This window comes from Melospiza georgiana, chromosome 33, assembly GCF_028018845.1.
Source record: "Melospiza georgiana isolate bMelGeo1 chromosome 33, bMelGeo1.pri, whole genome shotgun sequence".
In the NCBI taxonomy this organism is placed as follows: Eukaryota; Metazoa; Chordata; class Aves; order Passeriformes; family Passerellidae; genus Melospiza; species Melospiza georgiana.
Window position 1 is genome coordinate 1,365,235 of NC_080462.1, and position 22,550 is coordinate 1,387,784.

Here is a 22,550-nt window from a genome sequence, read left to right on the forward strand (position 1 = left end):
CTGCCGCTCTTCGGCGAGGCCTCCCCGGGCCCCCTCCCCGCGGGCCGGGCGGAGCCGCCTCCCTCAGCAGCACCGGAGCCTCCGGGCAGCTCCGCGTCCTCCCCGCGCTCCCGGGGGCTCGGCGGCCCCGCCGCTGCCGCCGCCGCTCTGCGCTTCTTGCAGGGCAGCATCTTGAGCGCCATGGCCATGGCGGGGCCGCTCCGGGGCTGCTGCGGGCCCCGCTCGGGCCGCCCGGTCCCGCTCGCCGCGCAGGAAGCGGAAGGGCCCGGAGCTCGCTCTGCGCATGCGCGACCGGGGCCGGTCCCCGGTGAGGCCCCGGTGAGGCGGGGCCCGTGGGAGTTGGGGGGGGGGGGCGGCACTGAGCGTGGTCACCGCCATCTTCGCTGGGCGCCGCCGCCGCCGGGGCCCGGTGCGACGCCTCACACACACAGAGACACACACACACCCCGCTGCCCGCCCGCCTCTGCCGCTGGGGGTGTCCCCGTGGGGCGCAGCGGGGCCGCCCGGTGCTGCCAGTGCTGCCGGCTCCCGGTGGGAGCGCGGCTCGGGCACACGCCCCGCGGCTCCGTGCCCGGAGCCCCGACAGTTGCCGAGTCACCGCCGGGCGGGGCCGCCGCGGGCGGGGCGGGGCCGGGCGGGGCGAGCGCCGCAGCGGGACCAGTCGGCAGCTCCTGCATCCCGGCCGCCAGCATCCTCCGCACCGGGCCCGCACCCCCGCGGCCCCGGCCTCGGCGGGGCCATGGCCGAGATCACCAGTGTCCACCCCGGCTTCGGTGAGTGCGGCCGGGCCGCGGCGGTCCTGGCTGCGGCCCGTCCGTCCTGGCGGAGCCCGCAGAGGCGCCCCCGGGGCCGGGCCTCGCTGTGGCCGCGCAGGGGGACGGGAGCGGCGCTCCAGGGCCTCCGCACCCGCCGGGCCCTCAGCATCCCCCGGCCCCTCAGCATCGCCCGGCCCCTCACAGCATCCCCCGGCCCCTCAGCATCCCGCGGTCCCTGAGCATCCCCCGGCCCCTCAGCATCCCGCGGTCCCTCAGCATCCCGCGGCCCCTCAGCATCCCGCGGCCCCTCAGCATCCCGCGGTCCCTGAGCACCGCCCGGCTCCTCACAGCATCCCCCGGGCCCTCACAGCATCCCCCGGCCCCTCACAGCATCTCCGGCCCCTCACAGCATCCCCCGGGCCCTCACAGCATCTCCCGGGCCCTCAGCACCGCCCGGCCCCTCACAGCATCCCCCGGGCCCGGCCCCTCAGCATCCCGCGGCCCCTCCGCCCCCGCGGGCCGGGCGATGCCGCTCCCGCCGCGGTCTCCGCTGCTGGGGCGGTGCCAGCGCTGGGCCGCGGGCTCGGGGCCGGTACCGGGGGAGCGGGGGCCGGGGGCAGGTGCAGCCCGGGCCGATGACGTGATGTCTGTGCCGGGCCGCGCCGCGCCCCGGCCTTTGTTCGCGCTCCCCGGGGCGGCTGCGGCACCGGCACCGGCGCCACAAGGCGGGGCCTGCCCGGGGCACCGGGGGATGCTCAGGGGAGGGGAGGGGGAACCGGGACCGGGAGCGCCTGGGGGGCGATGGAGAAGCGCCAAAGCCCGCTGAGATCCGTGCGGGCCCTGCCCCGCGGCGTCGGGCCCAGAACCGCTGGGTTTGGGATGGTTTTGGGGCCCAGAACCGCTGGATTTGGGATGGTTTTGGGGCCCAGAACCGCTGGATTTGGGATGGTTTTGGGGCCCAGAACCGCTGGGTGTGGGTTGTTTTTGGGGCCGAGAACCGCTGGGTTTGGGATGGTTTTGGGGCCCAGAACTGCTGGGTTTGGGATGGTTTTGGTGGCAGAGAACCGCTGGATTTGGGATGGTTTTGGGGCCCAGAACCGCTGGGTGTGGGTTGTTTTTGGGGCTGAGAACCACTGGGTTTGGGATGTTTTTGGTGGCAGAGAACCGCTGGATTTGGGATGGTTTTGAGGCCCAGAACCTCTGGGTTTGGGATGTTTTTGGTGGCAGAGAACCGCTGGATTTGGGATGGTTTTGGGGCCCAGAACCGCTGGGTTTGGGTTGTTTTTGGGGCTGAGAGCCACTGGGATTTGGGATGCTTTTGGGGCCCAGAACTGCTGGGTTTGGGATGTTTTGGGGGCCAAGAATTTGGGATGTTTATGGGGCTGAGAACCACTGGGATTTGGGATGTTCTGGGGATGCAGAACTGCTGGGTTTGGGATGTTTTTGGGGCTGAGAATTTGGGATGTTTTTGGTGCTGAGAACCGCTGGGTTTGGGATGTTTTTGAGGCCCAGAACCGCTGGGGTTTGGGATGTTTTGGGGCTGGGAACTGCTGGAGTTTGGGATAGTTTGGGGTGCCCAGAACCGCTGGGTTTGGGATGTTTTTCAGGATAGAGAACCGCTGAGGTTTGGGATGGTTTTGGGGCTGAGAACCGCTGGGGTTTGGGATGTTCTGGGGATGTAGAACCACTGGGTTTAGGATGTTTTTGGGGGCCCACAACTGCTGGGGTTTGGGATGGTTTGGGGGCCAAGAATTTGGGATGTTTTTGGGATGCAGAACCGCTGGAGTTTGGGATGTTTTTAGAGCCAAGAGCCATATATACATTTATATAAAAACCATATATATATATAAAAACCATATCTATATAAACCATATATATAGATATATAAACCATATATATATGTAAACCATATATAAATATATATAAACCATATATATATATATAAAAACCATATCTATAGATATATAAACCATATATAAATATATATAAACCATATATGCATAAAAAACATATATATATATAAACACCATATATCTATATAAACCATATCTATATATTTATATAAAAACCATATGTATATATAAAAAACATATCTATATAAACCATATATATAGATATATAAACCATATATATATATAAATATATATAAACCATATATATATAAAAACATATATGTATATATAAACCATATATATATATATAAAATCTTATATATATATATAAACACTATATATATATAAACCATATATATAAACATCATATATATATATAAACACCATATATATATATATATATATATATATATATATATATATATATATATATACACAAAAATAATTTACATGAAACCTAAACCTTCCTAAAGCCTCCCTGGGGACCTCAGCACCTCTGGGTTCATTTTTAAAACTTCTCCATCAGCAAAGAAACAAATAAAAATGAACGGTTTTTGAGGGATTTTTAAAATTTTTTTAAATTATTTTTTTATTTCTGCCTTGCCATTACTGATTAACACAGTTGGTATGAAAATCTAGAAAATATCAGCTAATCCCTAACTCCAAGGCAGAATAAAATAACTTTATTATTTTATAATAGGAGGATTTTCTGTCTGTTTTTGGACACTGCATTTCCATGGGGGATTTCATGTTTAGCCCTGAATTTAACCACAAAAACCAGGACAAAACACCCAGTTCAGGACAAAAGGAAATTTTCAATATTGTTAATAAAGGATATCTCAAATCCAGCATTTTGGCCATATTTATTACTCCCTCCCTGTTGTGAAAACGGAATTGTGTAACGTTCCTGAGCAGGGCATTCAAAAAATAAAAAATAAAATAAAAGCAAATGTTGCCTGCACATCGAGAGCAGCGTTCCTATGGAGATGTGGTGAGGCAGGAGCTGGGCTTGGCAAGATGAGGCAAGCAACAGTTTGAGATCCTGAGCTCAGGGAACAGGTCAGGCATGCCTTGGAGTGGGAGAAATAAATTTAGAGATAAAAAAATTGATAAATTTAGCGATAAAAATGATGTCTGGGGAGGCTCTGATAGGCAGATATTGGAATTAAGAGTGTGATAGGAGTGTGTGGATCTGCAGCCAGGTGTGTGGTGGCAGGACACAGATCCTTCCTTAGCTCATGGAAAATGGATCAGGCATGCCTTAGGAGTGTGAGATATAAATTTAGAGATAAAAATGATGTTTGAGGAATCTGTGATAAGCAAATTCCATAATTAAAACACGACAGGAGTGTGTAAATCTTCAGCCAGGTCTCAGCTCCTCACTGCCCACAGATGTGTCCCTCATGGTGGCAGGACAGAGATCCTTCCTTAACTCATGGAAAATGGATCAGGCATGACTTAGGAGTGTGAGAAATAAATTTAGAGATAAAAATAATAAAAATGATAAAAATGATGTCTGGGGAAGCTCTGAGAGGCAGATCCCAGAGTTAAAATCATGACAGGAGTGCATCAGCTGTGCTGCTCCTCACTGCCTTGTGCTCCCACAGATGTGTCCCTCATGGTGGCCGGACAGAGATCCTTCCTTAGCTCATGGAAAATGGATCAGACATGCCTTAGGAGTGTGAGAAATAAATTTAGAGATGAAAATGATGTTTGAGGAATCTGTGATAAGCAGATTCCATAATTAAAACACGACAGGAGTGTGTAAATCTTCAGCCAGGTCTCAGCTCCTCACTGCCCACAGATGTGTCCCTCATGGTGGCCGGACACAGATCCTTCCTTAGCTCATGGAAAATGGATCAGGCATGCCTTAGGGTGTGAGAAATAAATTTAGAGATAAAAAAATGATGTCTGGGGATGCTCTGATAGGCAAATCCCAGAATTAAAAGCACAACAGGAGTGTGTGGATCTGCATCAGGTGTGTGGTGGCAGGACAGAGATCCTTCCTTAACTCATGGAAAATGGATCAGGCATGACTTAGGAGTGTGAGAAATAAATTTAGAGATAAAAATGATAAAAATGATAAAAATGATGTCTGGGGCAGCTCTGAGAGGCAGATCCCAGAGTTAAAATCATGACAGGAGTGCATCAGCTGTGCTGCTCCTCACTGCCTTGTCTTCCCACAGATGTGTCCCTCATGGTGGCCGGACACAGATCCTTCCTTAACTCATGGAAAACGGGTCAGGCATGACTTAGGAGTGTGAGAAATAAATTTTGGAGAAGCTGTGACACTCAAATGCCAAAATTTAAAGCATAACAGGAATGTTCAGATCTTCAGCCAGGTCTCAGCTCCTCACTGCCTCGTCCTCCCACAGATGTGTCCCTCATAGTGGCAGGACAGAGATCCTTCCTTAGCTCATGGAACACAGGTCAGGCATGACTTGAGAGTGTAAGAAATAAATTTTGGGGATGCTCTGATAGGCAAATCCCAGAATTTAAAGCATGACAGGAGTGTGTAGATCTGCAGCCAGGTGTGCTGCTCCTCACTGCCCACAGATGTGTCCCTCATGGTGGCAGGACACAGATCCTTCCTTAACTCATGGAAAATGGATCAGGCATGACTTAGGAGTGTGAGAAATAAATTTAGAGATAAAAAATGATGTCTGGGGAAGCTGTGATAGGCAGATCTTAGAATTAAAACACGACAGGAATGCGTAGATCTGCGGCCAGGTGTGCTGCTCCTCACTGCCTTGATTTCCCCCTGTGGTGGCAGGACAGAGATCCTTCCTTAGCTCATGGAACACAGGCCAGGGATGCCTTGAGAGTGTGAGAAATAAATTTTGGGGATGCTGTGACACTGAAATGCCAGCATTAAGCGTGACCAGGCGTGCTGCTCCTCACTGCCCTGTCTCCCCACAGATGTGTCCCCCGTGGTGGCCGGACTCATCGGCGCCACCGTGCTGGTGGTTTCCGTCTCAGTCACAGTCTTTGTGTGGACATGCTGTCACCAGCAAGCAGAAAAGAAGCACAAAACCCCCCCTTACAAATTCATCCACATGCTGAAAGGCATCAGCATCTACCCGGAGACCTTGAGCAACAAGAAGAAAATCAAGCGGATCCGCCGAGACAAGAGCGGCGCGGCCGGGGAGGGCGGCAGCGGGGGCAACCTCCTGCTGGATGCTGCTGAGGCCGGCTTGGGGGGCCCCAGCAAGGCTCCAGACGGACCCCCCCAGGTGGAGCAGCTCCCCATCAAGGTGGATTATGGAGATGAACTCAGCCCGGATCAAAGCCTCACTCCGGGAGGAAGCAAAACCTCCTCTCCCTCTTCTCCGGGCGACGACGTGATGCTGGGAGAGCTGACTTTCTCCGTGGACTACAACTTCCCAAAAAAGGCCCTGGTGGTCACCATCCAGGAGGCCCACGGGCTGCCGGTGATGGACGAGCACACGCAGAGCTCCGACCCCTACATCAAGATGACCATCCTGCCCGACAAGAGGCACCGCGTCAAGACCCGCGTGCTGCGCAAGACCCTGGAGCCCGTCTTCGACGAGACCTTCACCTTCTACGGCATCCCCTACAGCCAGCTGCAGGACCTGGTGCTGCACTTCCTGGTGCTCAGCTTCGACCGCTTCTCCCGCGACGACGTGATCGGCGAGGTGATGGTGCCCCTGGCAGGCGTGGATCCCAGCACGGGCAAGGTGCAGCTCACCAGGGAGATCCTCAAAAGGAACATCCAGGTGGGTGTGTGCACCTCCAATCCATGTGGGGGGACTCTTTGGCCCTAGAGATTTTGATCTGGAACCTACAGATCAGGGATGATGCAGATCCTCAACCATAAATTCTGTTTTTTCCACAAATTCATATTTTTGGTGTGTTTGATCCCAGAGATTTTGATCTGGAAGATTCAGATCAGGGATGATGCGGATTCTCAGCCATAAATTCTGTTTTTTACCCAATTTCATATTTTTGGTGTGATATGGCTGCGTTTGACCCCAAACCTTTTGATCTGGGACCCTCAAAATCCTCTCTGTAGTAGTTCTACAAACAGGAGTGATGCAGATCCTCAGCCATAAATTCTGGTTTTTTCACAAATATATATTTTTTGTGTGGTATGGTTGTATTTGACCCCAGAGATTTTGATCCGGGAGCCTCAGTGGTTCTACAAACAGGAATGATGCAGATCCTCAGCCATAAATTCTGGTTTTTTCCACAAATTCATATTTTTGGTGTGATATGGCTGTGTTTGATCCCAGAACTTTTTATCCAGAAGCTTCCATGGTTTATCAAGCAGGAATGATGCAGATCCTCAACCATAAATTCTGGTTTTTTCCACAAACTCATATTTTTGGTGTGATTTGGCTGCGTTTGACCCCAAACCTTTTGATCTGGGACCCTCAAAATCCTCTCTGCAGTAGTTCTACAAACAGGAGTGATGCAGATCCTCAGCCATAAATTTTGGGGGTTTTTTCCACAAATCCATGTTTTTGGTGATATATCCACCTTGCAGGCGTGGATCCCAGCACGGGCAAGGTGCAGCTCACCAGGGAGATCCTCAAAAGGAACATCCAGGTGGGTGTGTGCACCCCCAATCCATGTGGGGGGACTCTTTGGCCCCAGAGATTTTGATCTGGAACCTACAGATCAGGGATGATGCAGATCCTCAGCCATAAATTTTGTTTTTTCCACAAATTCATATTTTTGGTGTGTTTGATCCCAGAGATTTTGATCTGGTAGATTCAGATCAGGGATGATGCAGATCCTCAGCCATAAATTCTGTTTTTTCCACAAATTCATATTTTTGGTGTGTTTGATCCCAGAGATTTTGATCTGGAAGATTCAGATCAGGGATGATGCGGATTCTCAGTCATAAATTTTGTTTTTTACCCAATTTCATATTTTTGGTGTGATATGGCTGCGTTTGACCCCAAACCTTTTGATCTGGGAGCCTCAAAATCCTCTCTGTAGTAGTTCTACAAACAGGAGTGATGCAGATCCTCAGCCATAAATTTTGGGTTTTTTTCCACAAATCCATGTTTTTGGTGATACATCCACCTTGCAGGCGTGGATCCCAGCACGGGCAAGGTGCAGCTCACCAGGGAGATCCTCAAAAGGAACATCCAGGTGGGTGTGTGCACCCCCAATCCATGGTGGGGGGACTCTTTGGCCCTAGAGATTGTGATCTGGAACCTACAGATCAGGGATGATGCAGATCCTCAGCCATAAATTCTGGTTTTTTTCACAAATATATATTTTTTGTGTGATATGGTTGTATTTGACCCCAGAGATTTTGATCCAGGAGCCTCAGTGGTTCTACAAAATGGAATTATGCAGATCCTCAACCATCAGTTCTGTTTTTTCCCCAAATTCATATTTTTGCTGTGATATGGCTGTGTTTGATCCCAAACCTTTTGATCTGGGACCCTCAGTGGTTCTACAAGCAGGAATGATGCAGAGCCTCAGCTACAAATTTTGCTTTTTACCCAATTTCATATTTTTGGTGTGATATGGCTGTGTTTGATCCCAGAGATTTTGATCTGGAAGATTCAGATCAGGAATGATGCAGATTCTCAGTCACAAATTCTGGTTTTTACCCAATTTCATTTTTTTTTTTTGGTGTGATATGGCTGCGTTTGACCCCAAACCTTTTGATCTGGGAGCCTCAAAATCCTCTCTGCAGTAGTTCTACAAACAGGAGTGATGCAGATCCTCAGCCATAAATTCTGGTTTTTCCACAAATTCATATTTTTGGTGTGATATGGCTGTGTTTGACCCCAGAGCTTTTGATCCAGGAGCCTCCATGGTTTAACAAGAAAGAATAATGTAGATCTTCAGCCATAAATTCTGTTTTTTCCACAAATTCATATTTTTGGTGTGACACACCTGTGTTTGATCCCAGAGCTTTTAATCCAGGAGCGAGCCTCCATGGTTTATTAAGCAGGAATAATGCAGATCCTCAGCCATAAATTCTGTTTTTCCCCAAATTCATATTTTTGGTGTGTTTTATCCCAGAGCTTTTGATCTGGGACCCTCAGTGGTTCTACAAACAGAAATGATGCAGATCCTCAACCATAAATTCTGTTTTTTCCCCAAATTCATATTTTTGGTGTGTTTTATCCCAGAGATTTTAATCTGGGACCCTCAGTGGTTCTACAAACAGGAATGATGCAGATCCTCAACCATAAATTCTATTTTTCCCACAATTTCATATTTTTTTGTGTCTTATGGCTGTGTTTGATCCCAGAGCTTTTAATCCAGGACCCTCCATGGTTTATCAAGCAGGAACAATGCAGATCCTCAACAACAAATTCTGGTTTTTTTCCACAAACTCATATTTTTGCACCTGAGACACCTGGGGTTCATTTCCCTGCTTTTTTATCCATTTAACACAAGGAAAGGAAATTCTGGGCACCTCCCAGTGAGGAAGAGCAGCCTGTCCTGAGGAGCTGTGTGTGTTTTTCTGGCAGAAGTGCATCAGCAGAGGGGAGCTGCAGGTGTCCCTGTCCTACCAGCCCGTGGCACAGAGGATGACTGTGGTGGTGCTGAAGGCCAGGCATTTGCCAAAGATGGACATCACTGGCCTCTCAGGTAGAAGCTATTTTCTCCACCTTGGAGTGGGTGGGAAAAGCAGGAAAATCCCCAAATTTACCCGCAGGGCTCTTCCTTTGGTTTAGCTGAAGATTTTATATTTTATATATATTTTATATGTATAAATATAAAATATATATTTTTGAATAAATTTTTTTTTTTCTCTTCAAATTCTTCTTAAGGGTTTTTGGATTGCTCTGAGTGCTGCATCACTCTCAGTTGTGATGGAGCTCCTAAACCCCTCAATCCCCCAGGCAGCCTTGGTGGGACCTTCAGGACACTCCTGAAGAACCTGAGGGGCTCAGGTGCTGAAAATCCACAAAAAATCAGTGAAATTGGAGCTTCTAAGCCCCTCAGACCTTCAGGACATTCCTGAAGAACCTGAGGGGCTCAGTTGCTGAAAATCCACAAAAAAATCAGTGGAATTGGAGCTTCTAAGCCCCTCAGACCTTCAGGACACCCCTGAAGAGCCTGAGGGGCTCAGCTGCTGAAAATCCACAAAAAATCAGTGGAAATTGAGCTCCTGAAGAGCCTGAGGGGCTCAGGTACCAAAGATCCACCAAAAATCAGTGGAAATTGAGCTCCTAAACCCCTCAGACCTTCAGGACACTCTTGAAGAGCCTGAAGGGCTCAGCTACTAAAGACCCACCAAAAATTGGTGGAATTTGAGCTCCTGAAGGAACTGGGAAAGGGCTGGAAAATTTCTGAGGGAACTGGAAAAGGGACTGGAGAATTTCTGAGGGAACTGGGAATCCCTGAGGGAGCTGGAAATTTAATGGAGAATTCCTGAGGGTGCTGGGAAGGGGCTGGAAAATTTCTGAGGGAACTGGGAAGGGAATGGAGAATTCCTGAGGGTGCTGAGAATTCCTGAGGGGGCTGGAAAAGGAATGGAGAGAATTCTTGAGGGAGCTGGGAAGGGGTTAGAAAATTCCTGAGGGAGATGGGAATTTCTGAGGGAGCTGGAAGGGGCTGAAGAATTCTTGAGGGAGCTGGAAAAAAGACCGGATAATTCTTGAGGGAACTGGGAAAGGGCTGGAGAATTTCTGAGGGAGCTGGGAAGGGGTTGGATAATTCTTGAAGGAGCTGGGAAGGGGTTGGAGAATTCCTGAGGGAGCTGGGAAAGGGCTGGGAAATTCCTGAGGGAGCTGGAAATGGAATGGAGAATCCCTGAGGGAGCTGGGAAGGAGCTGGAGAATTCTGCAAATTCTGCCTCAGGATTGTGGGGAAATGGTTGGGATCAAGTTGAGATTCAAACCTAGGCCTGGTTTTGCAGCTTTTCCCTGGTTTTTGCACAATTCTGCCTCAGGGTCGTGGGGAAATGGTTGGGATCAAGTTGAGATTCAAACCTAGGCCTGGTTTTGCAGCTTTTCCCTGTTTTTTGCACAATTCTGCCTCAGGATCGTGGGGAAATGGTTGGGATCAAGTTGAGATTCAAACCTAGGCCTGGTTTTGCAGCTTTTCCCTGGTTTTTGCACAATTCTGCCTCAGGATCGTGGGGAAATGGTTGGGATCAAGCTGAGATTCAAACCTAGGCCTGGTTTTGCAGCTTTCTCCTCAGAGGGATGCAGACTAGGCTGAATTATTGTAGGCCCTGCATTTTACTCTTTAAGGGGAAAAAAAAAAGAAAATAAAAATCTGTGCTTGTGTAGTCTCCAAGCACAGAATAAAATGTTCAGTGATGTTCTACCTGCAGAACCTTGTGACTCACACTGTTTATTTATATGATCTTTGGATTATGCATAAACTCATTCCAGCTGGGTGAAAAGAAAAAAAAAAAGGTGAAAATGAGGCAGTGCCAGCCAAGCAAGGGCCTTCAAAACTTGTGTGGAATGAAAATAAAAATTCCCTCAGTGCCTGGTGGCTTGATTGTAATCCAGTGCTTGCATAAAGAGCAGCTGGGGGAAAAGGGAGCCTTTGTTGCTTTGTTTTAAATTTTTTCTTTCCCAGTAACTTCTGCTGGCAGCAAATTATTGCAAATTAATTGGAAGTGCCCCGAGCCTTTGTTGGGCTCCTGAGCAGGGTTGGGGTGCTCAGAGAGGGATTTGGGGTGAGCTCAGGGTGGATTTCCAGGGCTGCAGGGAGAGGGATGGATTGGGAGTGCCAGCACGCAGGGAATGGCTTTACCCTGGGTGGGATTTTGGGCAGGAATTGTTCCCTGGCAGGGTGGGCAGGTGCCCAGAGCAGCTGTGGGTGCCCCTGAAGCGTTGGACAGGGTTTGGATCAACCTGGGATGGTGGAAAATGTCCTTGCTCTTGGCACTGGATGAGTTTTAAATTCTATTTTTAACCCAAACCATTCCGTGGTCCTATGAAAACATTGCCCAGAAATCCCCTTGCACCTAAACTGGGGGGGTGAGGAGCTGAAACTCCTGAGCTGCCCAATCTTTGGATATTTGGGATTAAATTCATTAAAACAGATTTCCCAGAGCAGCTGTGGCTGCCCCTGCATCCCTGGGAGTGCCCAAGGCCAGCCTGGAGCTACCTGAGGTAGAGGAAGGTGTGAAATTAGATGGGGATGAGTGGAATGGGATTTTTAAGTCCCTCCCAGCCCAAATCTCTGCCTGGGGTAGATGAAGGTGTGGAATGGGGCAGGGATGAGTGGAATGGGATTTTGAGGTTCCTCCCAGCTCAAACCAGAGCCCAGACCTCTGCCTGGGGTAGATGAAGGTGTGGAATGGGATGGGCAGGAGTAGAATGGGATTTTTAAGTCCTTCCCAGCCCAAACATCTACCTGGGGTACAGGAAGGTGTGGAATGTGATGGGGATGGGTAGAATGGGATTTTGAGGTTTCTGCCAGCCCAAACCAGAGCCCAAACCTCTGCCTGGGGTAGACAAAGGTGTGGAATGAGATTTTTAAGTCCCTGCCAGCCCAAATCTCTACCTGAGGTAGATGAAGGTGTGGAAAGGGATGAGCAAGAATGGAATGGGATTTTGAGGTTCCTCCCAACCCAAACCAGAGCCCAAACCTCTACCTTGGGGTACAGAAAGGTGTGAAATGGGATTTTGAAGTCCCTCCCAGCCCAAATCTCTACGTGGGGTAGATGAAGGTGTGGAATGGGGCAGGGATGAGTGGAATGGGATTTTGAGGTTCCTCCCAGCCCAAACCAGAGCTTAAACCTCCATTTGGGGTAGATGAAGGTGTGGAATGGGATGGGGATGAGTAGAATGGGATTTTTAAGTCCTTCCCAGCCCAAACCACTACCAGGGGTAGATGAAGGTTTGGAATGGTACAGGGATGGGTAGAATGGGATTTTGAGGTTCCTCCCAGCCCAAACCAGAGCTCAAACCTCTACCTGGGGTAGACAAAGGTCTGGAATGTGATGGGGAGAAGTAGAATGGGATTTTTAAGGCCCTCCCACCCCAAATATCTACCTGGGGTAGTAGAAGGTCTGGAATGGGATGAGCAGGAATCGAATGGGATTTTGAAGTTCCTCCCAGGCCAAATCTCTGTCTGGGGTAGAGGAAGGTGTGAAATGGGATTTTAACTCCTTCTCAGCCCAAACCACTTCATCCCAGTGCCCCCAGGCCGTGCCGGAGCCCCCTGGGCCGTGTCACTGGCCGCCCTCTCCCCGTCCCTTTGCAGACCCCTACGTCAAGGTGGACGTTTACTACGGGGTAGCTCCACCTGGGGTACAGGAAGGTGTGGAATGGGATGGGGATGAGTAGAATGGGATTTTGAGGTTTCTGCCAGCCCAAACCAGAGCCCAAACCTCTGCCTGGGGTAGACAAAGGTGTGGAATGAGATTTTTAAGTCCCTGCCAGCCCAAATCTCTACCTGAGGCAGATGAAGGTGTGGGAAGGGATGAGCAAGAATGGAATGGGATTTTGAGGTTCCTCCCAGCCCAAACCAGAGCTCAAACCTCTACCTGGGGTAGATGAAGGTGTGGAATGGGATGGGCAGGAGTAGAATGGGATTTTTAAGTCCTTCCCAGCCCAAATCTCTACCTGGGGTAGACGAAGGTGTGGAAAGGGATGAGCAAGAATGGAATGGGATTGTGAGGTTCCTCCCAACCCAAACCAGAGCCCAAACCTCTACCTTGGGGTACAGAAAGGTGTGGAATGGGATTTTGAAGTCCTTCCCACCCCAAATCTCTACCTGGGGTAGATGAAGGTATGGAATGGGACGGGGATGAGTAGAATGGGATTTTGAGGTTCCTCCCAACCCAAACCAGAGCCCAAACCTCTACCTTGGGGTACAGAAAGGTGTGGAATGGGATTTTGAGTTTCCTCCCAGCCCAACCAGAGCTCAAACCTCTACCTGGAATAGTAGAAAGTCTGGAATGTGATGGGCAGGAATTTTTAAGTCCCTCCCAGCCCAAACCTCTACCAGGGGTAGATGAAGGTGTGGAATGGGACAGGGATGAGTAGAATGGGATTTTGAGGTTCCTCCCAGCCCAAACCAGAGCCCAAACCTCTACCTGGGGTAGATGAAGGTATGGAATGGGATGGGCAGGAGTAGAATGGGATTTTTAAGTCCTTCCAACCCCAAATATCTACCTGGGGTAGACAAAGGTGTGGAAAGGGATGAGCAAGAATGGAATGGGATTTTGAGGCTCCTCCCAGCCCAAACCAGAGCCCAAACCTCTGCCTAGGGTAGACGAAGGTGTGGAATGGGATGGGGATGTGTAGAATGGGATTTTGAGGTTTCTCCCAGCCCAAACCAGAGCCCAAATCTTTACCTTGGGTACTGGAAGGTGTGGAATGGGATGGGGAGAAGTAGAATGGGATTTTTAAGTCCCTGCCAGCCCAAAGCACTACCTGGGGTACAGAAAGGTGTGGAATGGGATTTGAAGTCCCTCCCAGCCCAAACCAGAGCTTAAACCTCCATTTCAGGTAGATGAAGGTGTGGAATGGTCCAGGGATGGGTAGAATGGAAGCTGAAGTCCCCAAACCAGTTCATCCCAGTGCCCCCAGGCCGTGCCGGAGCCCCCTGGGCCGTGTCACTGGCCGCCCTCTCCCCGTCCCTTTTGCAGACCCCTACGTCAAGGTGGACGTTTACTACGGGGTAGCTCCACCTGGGGTAGACGAAGGTGTGGAATGTGAGGAATGTGATGGGGCTGGAGTAGAATGGGATTTTGAGGTTCCTCCCAGCCCAAACCGGAGCCCAAACCTCTACCTTGGGGTACAGAAAGGTGTGAAATGGGATTTTGAAGTCCTTCCCACCCCAAATCTCTACCTGGGGTAGATGAAGGTGTGGAAAGGGATGAGCAGGAATGGAATGGGATTTTTAAGTCCTTCCCACCCCAAATCTCTACCTGGGGTAGACGAAGGTGTGGAAAGGGATGAGCAAGAATGGAATGGGATTTTGAGGTTCCTCCCAGCCCAAACCAGAGCCCAAATCTCTGCCTGGGGTAGACAAAGGTATGGAATGTGATGGGGATGAGTAGAATGGGATTTTTAAGTCCCTGCCAGCCCAAATCTCTACCTGAGGTAGATGAAGGTGTGGAATGGTCCAGGGATGGGTAGAATGGGAGTTGAAGTCCCCAAACCAGTTCATCCCAGTGCCCCCAGGCCGTGCCGGAGCCCCCTGGGCCGTGTCACTGGCCGCCCTCTCCCCGTCCCTTTTGCAGACCCCTACGTCAAGGTGAACGTTTACTACGGCCGCAAGCGCATCGCCAAGAAGAAGACGCACGTCAAGAAGTGCACGCTGAACCCCGTGTTCAACGAGTCCTTCAGCTACGACATCCCGGCCGAGCTGCTGCCCGACGTCAGCGTCGAGTTCCTGGTGATCGACTTCGAGCGCACCACCAAGAACGAGGCCGTGGGGCGGCTGATCCTGGGCGCGCACAGCGCCAGCGCCGCGGGCGCCGAGCACTGGCACCAGGTGTGCGACGGCCCCGGCAAGAGCGTGGCCAAGTGGCACAGCCTGAGCGAGTACTAAAACCCAGCCTGGCGCGTGCCACCAGGTTGGGTTGGCACTAGGACTGGAGTGGAGTTGAGTTGAGTTGAGTTGAGTTGAGAGAAGAAGAAGAAGCTTGGTTGGTTGGTTGTGGTTGGGTTTGGTAGGGTGGGGAAGTGGGGAAAAAAATGGGGTGTGGGTGAGGGGAAGTGGTTGGGAAATGGGAGTTTGGCTTTAGCGCGAGTGGGTTTTGTAAGGTGGTAAAGGGTTTTAAAATGGGGAATGAATTCTGCGAAAAAACGGGGAATAAATTATGAGGTAGACGTAATTCAAAATAAAACTTCTCTAGTTTGAGTGGGTTTCGCAAGGTAGTAAAGGGTTTCAAAAATGGGGAATGAATTCTACGAAAAAACGGGGAATAAATTCTGAGGTAGACATAATTCAAAATAAAAGTTCCCTTTAGTTCAAGTGGGTTTTGTAAGGTCGTAAGGGGTTTTAAAAATGGGGAATGAATTCTACGAAAAAATGGGGAATAAATTGTACAAAAAAATGGGGAATAAATTATAAGAAATAATTTCAAAATAAAAGTTCCCTTTAGTTCAAGTGGGTTTCGCAAGGTAGTAAAGGGTTTTAAAAATGGGGAATGAATTCTACAAAAAAACGGGGAATAAATTGTACAAAAAAATGGGGAATAAATTATGAGGTAGACGTAATTCAAAATAAAATTTCTCTTTAGTTCAAGTGGGTTTTGTAAGGTCGTAAGGGGTTTTAAAATGGGGAATGAATTCTACGAAAAAACGGGGAATAAATTGTACAAAAAAATGGGGAATAAATTCCAAGGAAGACATAATTCAAAATAAAACTTCTCTTTAGTTCAAGTGGGTTTCGCAAGGTAGTAAAGGGTTTCAAAAATGGGGAATGAATTCTGCAAAAATAAATAAATAAAATGGGGAATAAATTCTACAAAAATCCAATAAAATGGGGAATAAATGAGAAGAAATAAACAATTTTTTACAAAGGTTCTCTTTAGTTGTGGGTTTTGCAGGGCACTGAAATCCAAAAAATAGGGGAATAAATTCTACAAAAAAGTGAAATAAAATGGGGAGTAAATGAGAAGCAAGAAACAATTTTTTACAAAGGCTCTCTTCAGTTGATGTGGGTTCTGCAGGGCACTAAAACCCTTTAAAAATGGGGAATAAATTCTACAAAAATCCAATAAAATGGGGAATAAATGAGAAGAAAGAAAACAATTTTTTACAAAGGCTCTCTTCAGCTGATGTGGGTTCTGCAGGGCACTAAAACCCTTTAAAAAATGGGAATAAAAAAGAGAAGAAAGGAAGAAAAAATAAACAAAAAACAAAAAGTACCACAACTATATATACCAGTGTAATCACTATTGCATGCCTACTACGAACTGCAATTAGTCTAATATCGAGGTGCAGGTTTTAATACAATTAATGAATGAATGAATTAATGAATTTTCTGTCACTATGGAGTTGTGTTCGTGTCTTTGCTGGCTCCTCCCAAATTTCTCAATTCTGCTGTTGGATTCCTCGCTGGATTTTTTTTTTGCCTGCCCACGGGTTCTGTGCTGGTTTGGGGAGCCCCAAATTCTGCACTGGCACAAGAGGAAAATGCAGGGGAAGGGCTCTGGCGCCCAGAAAAATAGAAATAATTCTGTGTCAGGGACGGAAATCTTTGTCCTCGGGGTGTTCCTGGGGGTCACAACGTCCCAAAATCCAAACCCCAACAAGGTGACCCCGCTGATTTTGGGGGGGTCACACAGGCTGCAGGAATTGGAGAAATCCTGCTGGTTTTAATTTGATTTAATCCTGCTCGTTTTATTTTATTTCATCCTCTCTGTGCATTTAATCCTGCTCATTTTCATCATTTCATCCTGCTCATTTTCATCATTTAATCCTGCTCATTTTCATTATTTCATCCTCTCTGTGCATTTAATCCTGCTCATTTAAATTTTATTTAATCCTGCTCATTTTCATAATTTCATCCTGCTCATTTTAATTTTATTTAATCCTTTCTGTGCATTTAATTCCCCCATTGCTTTTGTGGGGTCACACAGGCTGCAGGAATTGGAGAAATCCTGCTCGTTTTAATTTGATTTAATCCTGCTCATTTTTATTTTATTTCATCCTCTCTGTGCATTTAATCCTGCTCATTTTAATTTTGTTTAATCCTCTCTGTGCATTTAATCCTGCTCATTTTCATTTTATTTAATCCTGCTCATTTTCATCATTTAATCCTGATCATTTTAATTTTATTTAATCCATTCTGTGCATTTAATCCTGCTCGTTTTAATTTGATTTAACCCTCTCTGTGCATTTAATCCTGCTCATTTTCATTTGATTTCATCCTGCTCATTTTAATTTTATTTAATCCTTTCTGTGCATTTAATCCCCCCATTGCTTTTGTGGGGGTCACACAGGCTGCAGGAATTGGGGAAATCCTGCTCATTTTAATTTAATTTAATCCTGCTCAGTTTCATTTGATTTAATCCTGATCATTTTAATTTTATTTAATCCTTTCTGTGCATTTAATCCTGCTCATTTTCATTTTATTTCATCCTGCTCATTTTAATTTTATTTAATCCTTTCTGTGCATTTAATCCCCCCATTGCTTTTGTGGGGTCACACAGGCTGCAGGAATTGGAGAAATCCTGCTCGTTTTAATTTGATTTAATCCTGCTCATTTTCATTTTATTTAATCCATTCTGTGCATTTAATCCTGCTCATTTTCATTATTTAATCCTGCTCATTTTCATGATTTCATCCTGCTCATTTTAATTTTATTTCATCCTCCCTGTGCATTTAATCCTGCTCATTTTCATCATTTAATCCTGCTCATTTTCATTTTATTTCATCCTCCCTGTGCATTTAATCCTGCTCATTTAAATTTTATTTAATCCTGCTCATTTTCATGATTTCATCCTGCTCATTTTCATTTTATTTAATCCTCTCTGTGCATTTAATCCTGCTCATTTAAATTTTATTTAATCCTGCTCATTGTCATTATTTAATCCTGCTCATTTAAATTTTATTTCATCCTGTTTATTTTCATTTTTTTAATCCTGCTCATTTTCATGATTTAATCCTGTTTATTTTCATGATTTAATCCTGCTCATTTTAATTTTATTTCCTCTTCTCTTTCCTCCAAGAAAACCCAAACACTGATGTGTCAACGATTGATAAGGAAAATTTTAAACATTTCACAGCAAATTCTGATAATTTTTGTTTAAAAGCTGAGCCAGGAAAGGTCCTGGAGGCAGAGCTGGTCCATGACAAGGTGAAAAATCTGATTTTCCACAAAATGAAAAAAATCTTCTTTTCATCCATGCTGGGCTCAGAAATGATCCAAAATTTGGCACTAAAAATTCTGAATTTTGAGAGAGAGAGAATTCTGCATTTGAGAGGGAGAATTCTGAAATTTTAACCTGAAATTTTCAGAATTTTTGGGGCTCTTTGAACCCTGCAGGAATTTGGAACAGGAATTGATGAAGTTTGGATGCAGAAATCTGGCAGCAAATCATTAGAAATAATAGAAATAATTATCATTAAAATTATATAAATTATTATCGTTAAAATTGTTCCTGGCTTTCCAAAGAGGTCTCGGGTTTTCAGGAAAGGAAATTCAAAAAAAAATTCAAATTTTTGGTTGTTCCCAAGCAGCCAGACTGCTCTGAGCCCTTTGGGATGAGAACAGAAATGCAAATTCCAGATGAAAATTTCTGAAACATTTTGAAAAATTTGAAATCATTAAAATTTTGAAAAATTTGAAAATATTTAAATAATTTAAAAGTTTGAAAAATTAAAATAATTTAACTACTTACAGGACTCAGCTGCTGAATTTTGGATCCCTGTTGGAAAAATGATAATTTTTCACCTTTTCTGCCCTGAAATGGGAATAATGGAGCCAGGTTCTCCCCAGGCTGATTTTTCTCATTTTTATTTATTTTTGGCAACCTGATTTTTCTCATTTTGATTTTTGCCAACCTGATTTCTCTCATTTATTTTGATTTTTGCCAAGCTGATTTTTCTCATTTTTATTTTCTTTTTGCCAAGCTGATTTTTCTCATTTTGATTTTTGCCAAGCTGGTTTTTCCCATTTATTTTTATTTTTGGCGAGCTGATTTATCTCATTTATTTTGATTTTTCTCATTTTTATTGATTTTTGCCAACCTGATTTTTCTCATTTATTTTGATTTTTCTCATTTTTATTGATTTTTGCCAACCTGATTTTTCTCATTTATTTTGATTTTTCTCCTTTTTATTTCTTTTTGCCAAGCTGATTTTTCTCATTTTTATTTCTTTTTGCCAAGCTGATTTTTCTCATTTTTATTTTCTTTTTGCCAAGCTGATTTTTCTCATTTTTATTTATTTTTGGAAAACTGATTTTCCTCACTTTGCGAGCTCTCTCCCAGGCTGTGCCTCCATTTCCCAACTTGGATTTTCCCCCTTCCCCATCCCCAGGACCAGGATTTCTGCCTGAGGATTTGTGAATTTTCTCAATTTCTTCAAAACTCTTTCCCAGAGTTTCCCCCCCCCTTTGGAAATTGCTGTAAAATCTCTTTAAATGCTGATTTATTTTTATTATTTTTTTTTTTTTTTGCACTAAGCAATTGCGTTGCTGCAATTTTTCACCATTTTTCACCACTTTTTTTTTCCCCTCAGAAAATCCTTTCCAACACCACTCCAAAGATGTGACCAGGACTAAAAAGCAGCAACAAAAATTTCCCTTCTCCCTTTGGTGGGACTTTTCACGGAGATGATCTTAAAATTAAAATTTCCTTTGGTTGAAAGGAAAAAAAAAATAAAAATAAAAAATGAATTTTTTTGTCAAGGAAAACATGCTCAGGGTAAATAGATTTAGGCTGTCGGGCAGGTAGGAGTAGCTCCAACACTCTTCTGGAAATAATAGGGAACTGAAAAAAAAAAAAAATGTGCAGATTTATATTTTTTAAAAACATAAAAAAAAAAATAGACAGTAAAAGTGACAGCAGACTCACTGTAAAATCTCCCAGGTGTGGTTTTATTCTTTACCTTGTGTGTCTTCTGTTGTAAAAAACGAACTCGGGCAGTTACAACTTTGTGTGGAAAAAAAAAAAAATAAAAAATAATAAAATAATAATAATAATAATAAAAAAATAAATAAAAAAAACCTAACTCAACCTGTGTGAAACTGCGTAATGCTATGAGCTAACCTACATTCTGTATAATGCTACCTTGTATGTTGAATTTGTTAAGGCACATTGAGCGTGCAAATAAAAATTAAATCACTTTAATTTTTCTGCCTTCGCCTCGTGTGTGACAACCAACACTGAAAACCCCCAGGGTTTGCTTCTGGAAATTTGAATTTCTGGTGAAAATTGCATTGAATTGACAGGAAAAGCACACGCAGAATAAACCTCGGTGGGAAATAAAGTTAATATTGAATTAAATAAAAATTAAATCACTTTAATCCTGCTGCCTTTGCCTCGTGTGTGACAACCAACACTGAAAACTCTGAAAACCTCCAGGGTTTGCTTCTAGAAATTGGAATTTCTGGTGAAAAAGTGCATTTAATTGACAGGAAAAGCACACACAGAAGAAACCTCGGTGGGAAATAAAGTTAATATTGAATAAAATAAAAATTAAATCACTTTAATCCTGCTGCCTTTGCCTCGTGTGTGACAACCAACACTGAAAACTCCCAGGGTTTGCTTCTAGAAATTGGAATTTCTGGTGAAAATTGCATTTAATTGACAGGAAAAGCACACACAGAATAAACCTCAGTGGTAAAATAAAGTTAATATTGAATTAAATAAAAATTAAATCACTTTAATTCTGCTGCCTTTGCCTCGTGTGTGACAACCAACACTGAAAACTCTGAAAACTCCCAGGGTTTGGTTCTAGAAATTTGAATTTCTGGTGGAAAAAGTGCATTGAATTCACAGGGAAAGCACACGCAGAAGAAACCTCGGTGGGAAAATAATGTTAAAAATAATTTATTTGGTTTATTTATTTATTTATTATGGGCAGAAGTTATTGATAAAAATTAATTATTTATTATTTATTTATTTATTTATTTATTTATTATGGACAGAGATAATTGATAAAAATAATTTATTGGGTTTATTTATTTATTATGGACAGTGATTATTGATAAGAATAAATTATTTATTGGGTTTATTTCTTTATTATGGACAGAGGTTATTGATAAGAATAAATTATTTATTGGGTTTATTTCTTTATTATGGACAGAGATTATGGATAAAAATAAATTATTTATTGGGTTTATTTATTTATTATGGACAGAGATAATTGATAAAAATAAATTATTTATTGGGTTTATTTATTTATTTATTTTGGACAGAGGTTATTGATAAGAATAAATTATTTATTGGGTTTATTTATTTATTTATTTATTATGGGCAGAAGTTATTTATAAAAATAAATTGTTTATTTGGTTTATTTATTATGGACAGAGATTATTGATGAAAATAATTTATTGGGTTATTTATTTATTATGGACAGAGATTATTGATAAAAATAAATTATTTATTTATTTATTTATTTATTATGGACAGAGATAATTGATAAAAATAAATTATTGGGTTTATTTCTTTATTATGGACAGAGATTATGGATAAAAATAAATTATTTATTGGGTTTATTTATTTATTTGTTATGGACAGAGATTATTGATAAAAATAAATTATTTTATTTATTTATTTATTATGGAGAGACAGGACCAAGGGGGAACAGCTTCAAGCCGACAGAGACGGGTTTGGGGTGGATTTTGGGCAGGAATTCCTCCCTGGCAGGGTGGGGATGGATCCCTGGAGATGTCCAAGGCTTGGAACAAGCTGGGAGGTGGCACTGGAGGAGATTTTGGGTTTGTTTGAACCCAAACCATTGCAGACCCAAATATTTTTTGGCAATATTTGGGAATATTGCCCAAAAATCCCCTTGTACCCAAACTGGGGGGGGGGGTGAGGAGCTGAAACTCCTGAGTTCACCAATTTATGGATGTTTGGGATTAAATTCATGAAATCAGATTTCCCAGAGCAGCTGTGGCTGCCCCTGCATCCCTGGGAGTGTTGGACAGGGTTTGGATCAATCTGGGATGGAGGAAAATGTCCCTGCCATGGGAGTGGATGAGATTTTGGGTCAATTTTTACCCAAACCATTCCATGGTTCTATGGGAACCTTGCCCAAAAATCCCCTCGCACCCAAAATGGGGGATGAGGATCTGACTCTTAACTCCTGAGCTGGGAATTCTTTGGATGTTTGGGATTAAATTCATTAAAACAGATTTCTCAGGGAAGCTGTGGCTGCCCCTGCATCCCTGGCAGGGTTGGACAGGGTTTGGATCAACCTGGGATGGTGGAAAATATCCCTGCCCATGGCACTGGATGAGGTTTTGGGTCAATTTTAACCCAAACCATTCCATGGTTCTATGGGAACGTTGCCCAAAAATCCCCTAG

General features: G+C 45.0%; 1 protein-coding gene and 1 long non-coding RNA gene across 2 annotated transcripts; one reads left to right on the forward strand and one right to left on the reverse strand.

The window, feature by feature from the left end:
• The first annotated feature begins 639 nt into the window (after positions 1-639).
• On the forward strand, positions 640-15,227 carry SYT11 (synaptotagmin 11). Its single transcript, XM_058042988.1, has 4 exons — positions 640-773; positions 5,567-6,384; positions 9,112-9,232; positions 14,802-15,227. The coding sequence occupies exons 1-4, from the start codon at positions 740-742 to the stop codon at positions 15,110-15,112; spliced, it is 1,284 nt and encodes a 427-aa protein (XP_057898971.1). The 5' UTR covers positions 640-739; the 3' UTR covers positions 15,113-15,227.
• A 2,689-nt stretch (positions 15,228-17,916) lies between these two features.
• On the reverse strand, positions 17,917-19,496 carry LOC131095311 (uncharacterized). Its single transcript, XR_009115842.1, has 2 exons — positions 19,264-19,496; positions 17,917-19,146 (listed from the first exon to the last, which is right to left on the reverse strand). It is a non-coding gene; the product is annotated as an uncharacterized LOC131095311 (long non-coding RNA).
• Between the last annotated feature and the right edge of the window lie 3,054 nt (positions 19,497-22,550).